We start from the raw sequence: 7,946 nt of genomic DNA on the forward strand, positions 1-7,946 counted from the left end.
GTGAGCGTCTTGTTCGAAGGGTCCCAAACCGCACAGCCGTACTCCAAAAAAGGTCTGACGCAACTCAGATAAGCTGTGTTTTTTAAACTGACATGTGAACATCGCAAATTGCGTTGTATAAAATTCAGTGCTCTACTTGCCCTCCGCACCAAGTCATCAATGTGCGCGTTCCAGGAACAATCAGATACCAGCGTTATGCCTAAATACTTATTCACTGCCTCTTTACATATTAGTTCGTTGTTAATCATGTATCGAGAATCAGTTGCTTTTTTTCTTTCTAGTAACACAAACATGAATGCACTTTTTGACATTTAAATTCATTTTCCAAGTGGAACACCCTGATTCAATTCTTGTTAGGTCTTTTTGTAAGCATGAAATATCGCTGTCAGTAACAATTTCTCTGTACACAACGCAGTCATCAGCAAATAACCGCACAGAAGATGAAATTCCATCAGAAATGTCGTTTACATAAACCAAGAACAAGAGTGGTCCCAAAACCGAGCCTTGCGGAACGCCCGATGTAACGATAACAACACTGGCAGAGATAACGGGAGCCCTAACCTGGAGAGAAGGACCTCCAGGTAAATCTTTCTCTGAAGTGCGAACTTTGGACAGTAGAGAAGGAAATGATCCACAGATTCAACGTCCCCGCATGAGTCACATAGGTTTGTCGGTGACCACCCACATCTGCATAGGTATAAATTTAAACTGGGAATCCTGCACCACAGTCGCGTCATTGATACTTCACACTGCTCGGTCTTACACGAACGGACGTTCCATTTATACGCTAAGTGCTGATAATCAGTAGTATTGATTAAGGGATCGCGTAACCTGGCTGATATGTGTTGGAACCGCTGAAACCTGGACATCGTCAGCAGACTGAAATTCGAGACGGGATGCGTTACTGACCCGTCAAGAGCTGACCCTGCTAAATAATAAGCCACCTCGTTTGAATGAATGCCTGCATGACCAGGAACCTAGACAAAACGGACCTCCTTTAAAGTGGACGGGACAAAAAATCACAGGAAACGGCACAAAAAATGTTTTGGCAAGTTTCAGTGGAGACTAAAACTGACAAAAAATCAGCCAGGATGATAACGTGAGATACATGACACGCAATTTTGTGCAGGGCCATTCCAAGAGCCAAAAATTGCGCAAAGAATATAGGGATGTAATCTGGGATGCGGGCAGAATAGCGCCATGCCAAATCCTGCGAAAAGATGCCAACTGCAGCTTTTTGGCAGCTGACGGAGGCATCGGTAGAAAGCACCACATGATGGGGGAATTCCACTATATGACCAGAAAGGATACCGTTTAAAATGTTTGTGTTAATGTGTTTCGCATGAGAAAGGAAGATGTGGTCAAAATGGAATTCCGCTGCTGCCGGCGTGTCGTCAACCCACTGCAAGCGCCAGCCTTCATGTTCTTCAGGAGCGTTTCCGCCACAGGGAGCCAGACTGACTCAGGGAAGCCGGCTTAATCAAGCCTGTCCAATTGATTATTTAAGCTAGCTTGAATCTCATGCACGCACGGTTTCTAGAGCAAGGACTCCAAGCATATGCCCCTCCGGATGGCGTCCTCGAATTCTGGCGCACCTCGGCCACTGACGACCGAAGCTGTATACTGCCGCTCCCTCCGGCCACCCGCCGCATCAATACACGCTACGTTCTCTTCATATATTACCGAACCTCAGGTGTAGAGCCTCGGCTCTCTTGTCCCTGCGTTCTACGTTGAACTCAAGGTGTGTATTTCTCGGGAAGGGGGGGACCACAAGAGCGTTCCTTCGTTCCCTGTCGATTTCCACTTTCATTTTGATCCTTCTTTCGGCATTTTTTCCAACATTTGCTAGGATTACTCTGCTTGTATTCGTTGTGCTGAGCCTCTCAATTTGAGGCGCTGGTACCGCCTCCACTATTTCTATCCACGTGTTACGTAGCTCTAACCCAGGCAGTCGCTCCCTTGAGGCACCCATAGGTGGACCTAGTCCCTTTTTAAGATGTTTCCAAATGAGGGCATCAATTTTCTTCCTCTCTCTGGCTTTTATATCTAAATAGGGCATCGAGTAAATAATTGTACTAATTACGTATGCCTGTGTTAGCCTCAGCAACTTCCTTCCTTTCATTTCCCTATCTTTAACCGCGATTCGTCTTATGAGGCCTACAGATTGCATCGCGCCATGCTCCAACTTGGTAAGGACATCCCGTGGTATCTTTGGGAATGGATGCTTAATCTCAATAGCCTTATTTTACCAACCGTTGGCACCTACATATCCGGCGTCTTAAATTTAATATCCCTGCATTATTTCCTCCTGAGGTCTTTCGGGTTATATACAAAAAGTTCTGACTTCTGCGGCGAACACGGCCGGCCCTTTACGGCTGCGTACTCGACTGTGATGTCGGTTGTGGCCTGTAAGCGCTCTTGCGTGTGTGCATCACTCCCTCGGATGACCCAGAGATTGATATCGTCCGCGTACATCCTGATATGTGTCCCCTCTAGCTCATTTCGGGAGGCCTGTCATTGCCACGTGGACGAGATGCGGCCCCAAGACCGAGCCCTGCGTCGTGCCCCATGCTTCCCCTGCTCAATCGTGGATGATTCTGAACATTGGAATCGCATACAGGCTTTCCTTCTGGACAGAAAGTCCATGAAATATTCGTAAGTTCTCTTCCTCACTCCGACCTCGCTCAGCCCGTTAAGGATCACCTCATTTTTGACATGTGTGAAACGCTTTGGTGAGCTCTAGGCAAAAATTACCTTCGAGACTTAGGAGCTCGTGGCTATGCTGACGTGTTTAAGTCGGATCGTCACGTCCTCCGTGCAAAAGTGTTGCCGGACTTCGACAATCTTATGCGGTCACAGTTTTTTTTTACTCCACGAATCTCGTCAGCCTTGGTTGCACGACGTGCTCCATTAATTTCCCTACGCAAGACGTAAGGGAAACTGGTCTTAGGTTGTCCAGCTGCGGGGGTTTGCCCGGCTTAAGTATGAGTATGATGCTGGCTGTCTTCCACTGCTCGGGTAGCTTCCCTTTATTCATCTCCGATATATTGCGGTAAAGAGTCTAAGGGATTCATCGTCAAAATTACCTAACATCTTATTCGTCACTCCATCAGGGCCCGGAGCCGATTTCATCTTTAGTCTACACTAGTTTCTGCCCCTATCTGCACTTCTGTGATGGGGGCGTTTGAGCGCTGCATTCGGCGCCCCACCAGCTGCGTGGCGGCAGTGACAGAGCGATGTGCGTAGCATGCGTTTTCGTTGAAAATGTTGTGCCGGAAACACAGTGTTGGAGCTATGGGCTACAGCCTCCGTTCACTGGGTCCCCTGGCGATGGAGTTGACAACGTTGTAGACTCCGTTGGTTTTGTGGAAAGAAAAGGTTTTCTGTCTCGGCGGACGCCTTAATCTGGATTTGAGGTACAGTGCAGTGATTTCCAACCGCAAAGAAACCAAGCTTTCGCACATTACTCATTTCTTAGCAATACTAAACCCTCTGCTTTTTTTCACGTTTATTTTCTTTTGATTTTGCTTGCTTGTTTTCTTTTTGTTAAATTGTGAGACCTACCGGAGTGGTCCAGTGGTTAAGGCGCTCGGCTATCGAGCCGGGGAACACTCGCTTTCTGTCCCGGCCGCGGTGGCCGCGGTTTGTAGGCAGCGGAACGGATCAGGCATCCAGATGGTCGAATTATTCAAGAGACCTCCACTGCGGCACCTCTTCCTCCCTAATTCTTCTTTCACTCCCACCCACCTCCCTTCCGTCAAGGCGCGGTTAAGGTGTCCGCCAAGAAGTGAAACGGTTATTGCGCATTTCTTTCCTCAAAAACCATTAATACCGACGAGAGTGAGAGATTTACGGCACCATTCCTTTTGCCGCTATCAGTTTTCAAGGTGTTCATTCAAAGTGACACAGTTAACGTACCATTCCTTTCTCCATAATCAAGCCTTCTGTTTTCGCGGCAGTGAAGGCCGCTTGCACGTTTCGGTACTATGCCCAGTTTAATCCAAGTGCCACAAACACTAAATCAGGCGCTGCAGACATCAATCCGTGAATAAGTATATTAAATGTTCAGCGTTTGTTTACAGTCCACGTTTAGCACCTTCTTACTGTCCATGCAAGTAGATTCGATCGAAGTCCATATCTGGCATGAGACGAGCCGCTCCTGTCAAGGAGATAAACTTGCTGACGAGGTAACCCAGCGGACGTAGGTGTGTTCGCTTTAAAATATCCGGGACACCGCAGATGCTTTTAGATAAAAAAAATTAGCGGCGGTTTAAGTGCTGTTGAACCTCAGCCCCAGCACCGGACGGTTTAGCTGTCAGTTTTTACGGGGACTTCTGTTCTTGTCGGCTTGCCGACGAGTCTCGTAAATGCCCACCTGGAGGAGGGCCTGAGGCCTCCCTCTTTTAACAGGGGCAGAATTGTGCTGGACAAAGAAGGGGGGTGCGGTGCCGTCGCGTCCCGAGTCGTGGCGCCTAATAACATTGCTGAACAGCGACTACAAACTTGCTGCATCCCTGCTTGTCCGGCGCCTGCGTCCGACCTGGGGGAACCTCGTCAGCCCCTTCCAGTCGTGCGCCGTGCTGGGGCATTCCGTCATCGCGTCGCTGACGTCGACGTGCGACGTCTTCGCGTACGCGCATGCGAAGGGACTGGGCGGGTTTTCGTTTCCTTGGATCAGGCAAAGGCCTTATGCCGCTCTCTTTCTCAATCTCAGTCCTGGCGAAGTGGTCAAGTTCAACATAATGATCAGAACGTCATTCAAAAAGACTTTAGGCATCCCCCCCAACTCCTCGACCGAGAAGCTTCTAGCTACGGGAATGCATAATACCTGGGAAGAGATTGCCAAAGCGGTTAGGGAGGCGCAGATCTGGCGGCTCAACTCCACTGTAGCGGGCCGAAAAATACCACAAGATCTACAGCTTTCGTCAGGAGAGCAACCTTATGTCTCTGAAACCCTGGTGCTTGAAACACGGAAACTATTCAAATTGCACCAATTCCTGAGAATATGCACCCGATCGATGACAAGGAACGAAGGGAGCATAGAGAAAATTTATTTAAAAAAAACTAATCAAAGAGCCTCCTCAAGAATCAGCACATTGCGATGCTGCCTGTGGGCTAGAAGAGGACGCAGTCATATCGGGGGTAGATGAGAACCACTCCCAGAAGCTAATTGGATCCATTAATACGCGCAACTTTTTAATAGCTGAAGAGGTTACGATAGCGCTAGCATGTACAGGTACCAGAGTACTATACAGGCCTGAATGGTTGAGGGTAAATTGTTTTCCAGCAGCCTGGGATGCAGCCATTTCTCTTTTATTTAGTCGCGCTCTTGCACAGGCGTTCTGTTCACACCACTGGGCGCTTGCCCAAATATGCGTGTGCAACGACCGAATTTTTTGCTTCTACTGAAGCCTATGTAACTAGATGTTCCAAGAAAAAAAAAGACAGACATCATTTTCTATATGTTGTTAATGATGCAAAAAACGAGGAAATATAGCAGCTATCATGACATATCCCTGCAGCCGAAAAAAGGTTACACAATATTAAGGCGGAAGCCTTTAATGCCTCATCGTTGTAAGCAGGAGCTGTCGACAGAAATGTCACGCTTTTCAATTGGTCGAAATGGTCGTGACGTCACAAAGCGCGAATTTTAAACGGGGCCAATTCTACTTTGGCTAGTAACCATAAAACCAATTAAAGGGATCGTGTAGTGATGCTCCAGGTAAGTTTGACTGAGTGTAGTTAATTGCTTACTTGACCAATTAGTCTAATTGACCTTCCGTGTCAGACCAGATAAATAAAAACCAAATGGAAATTCGCCGAGCTTGGGAACCGAACCCCGGTTTCCGCAGTGCGAGTCGAGCACGCTACCACTCCGCCATACCAGCTCGATGGTTTGGAATGAACAAAGGTGCGTCTAGTGATTACGGTGTCTTCGTTCACTCCCATCTTCCTCCCTTCCCGTTACGGCGATATATGAGATATGAGATATGGTGTCCACCGAGATATGAGAAACAGATACATTTCCTTTCCTCAAAAACCAATTTACCGACGAGCAAGGCGTATTTGTCCGTGTTTCAGATTGGTCCAAATTGTCGTGACGTCACCGCGCGCGAATTTTGACGGGTGTCCACCGATATATGTGAGCCAGTTACTGCGCAACCTCCTTTCCTCAAATAGAATTTTCGACTAGTGTCTACTGAAATATGTGTTCCTTTCCTCAAATACAATTTTCATTTTCTTCATTACGGCCCCTCTTTCTTCTTTCACTCACACTTCCTCCCTTCCTGTACGGTGCGGTTCAGGTGTCCACCGAGATGACACAGAATTACAGCCCCATTTGCTTTGCTCAAAAAGCGTTGCGTTCAAAGGGCAACGCATCGCGCCGAACGGGTGGTGGCGTTCCTTGGACTCCGTGGCAGCGCTACAAAACGCTATCTCGTTCCACTCCTAAAGGCGAAGCTTAAGCGTCATTAATTGGCAGTTAATTAATGCACCAACAAAATGTGCAGTGAACAATCGCGTAGCAGAATGCAGCACTCAGGCTTTCGCCTTTCACCACTTTAGCCGCTAAAGTTCCTCGTATTTTTTTTGAAACGCTGCAACGCAGGTGAGCAATGAAAAGGAGAACGACGTGTGTTGCAGAATGGCGTCTACGCAGGGGGCAATGGATTCTCCGGAAAGCAGGATTGAAACTCTGCAGGCTCGTTCGGCTGCCATTCGTAAGAAGATCGATAACGCCTACCGACAGATTGAGTGCCTTGATCGGCAAATCAGCGACCTGGAACGGCTCCGTGGGCGCGCCCTGGAGTGCCAAAAACCACAATCTGCCGAAAACGTAGAACTCAGACGCACTGTGATAGAGAACATCAAGAAAAGGTTCTACCACTATGTGAACCTCAGGCAAGTTGAGCTGGACGTCATCACGAGGCAGCTGGAAGAAGCCGAAGAAATGCGCCCAGTGCCCGGCGACTTCCCGAGCGACGATGAAGACTGGTATTGTAGCTGGTAGTGCGTCGAGTGGGGGTATGGGAAGCTGATCTCCAGGCCTCTGCGTGTACACCCTTGGCTACCACGCACACTGAGAGCTGCTGCACTCGGCTTCCTTACGGCCTGAAGAGCTTCTAGTGGTTGTGCTGCAACAAAGTGAAGTTAACAACCTTTGCGTGTGTGTGTTGTCGACTCCTGTAGAGTGTGCTCGCCAGCCAGCAGAAATGACTCCTGCCCCACGAACAGTGACCACCGTCAACCAGGAACCTTGCTGTGTGTCTTGTACATTGCTGTGTGTCTTGTACATTTCTTAGAATTAATAATTTCTCTGGCAAACCATGTCGCCGCTCTCTTGCATGTGCACCACAGCGAGTTCATGCTTCTTTTTGACAAGGTAGCGTTAAAGGTCTTGTTCAGCGTAGAAGCCACCGTACTGCCCAAGACTGGAACAGCCTGCCAATCGACTCCATGCACCACTCCGATTCACTGCACTTCAAGGCTGCCATCCAATCTCTCATTAGTGAAACATTCAGCCCATCCCTCATGTAATACCCCATTCCTGGGGCATTTGAGGTATCGGAAATAAATTAATAAGTTGTTGGCGTTGGCATGCTGAGAAAATGTAGATTGGCCTAGTCGTCACAACCACATGACCTCGAACGGGGAATTCAAGCACGTCGCCAAGATCACAGAGCAGAAAAGTGATTACGTCATTACACAAATCTTCGTTGGTCTATAGGGTGGTGATGTCATCTCACCACTATTCCCTGTTGCCTATGAAGAAAATAAAGCAACTGAGGTAAGAAGAAAAGCGCTGGAGCCGGGAATCGAACCGCTACCCCTCGGGACGTGAGCGCGGCGCGCCAGCCCTACCTGTGAGGAACTTTTGTTTTTTCTTTATTGCATGAAGAAATTGCAGAAAGAAAAATCTGAATGTGCGCGTGCCGCAAAACACT

The 7,946-nt window shown here is 48.2% G+C and overlaps 1 protein-coding gene across 1 annotated transcript in view; it reads left to right on the forward strand.

Moving 5' to 3' along the window:
- LOC149326250 (uncharacterized) overlaps positions 1 to 7,012 on the forward strand; it is a 60,107-nt gene extending 53,095 nt beyond the window's left edge. The window contains exon 3 of the mRNA XM_089564518.1: positions 6,611 to 7,012. Within this exon, the coding sequence (XP_089420644.1) occupies positions 6,611 to 7,012 (402 nt within the window). The remainder of the gene's footprint in view (positions 1 to 6,610) is intronic.
- Positions 7,013 to 7,946: the final 934 nt, after the last annotated feature.

The sequence above is a fragment of the Amblyomma mixtum genome, chromosome 10, assembly GCF_055824585.1.
Source record: "Amblyomma mixtum isolate Tamu chromosome 10, ASM5582458v1, whole genome shotgun sequence".
Lineage (NCBI taxonomy): Eukaryota > Metazoa > Arthropoda > Arachnida > Ixodida > Ixodidae > Amblyomma > Amblyomma mixtum.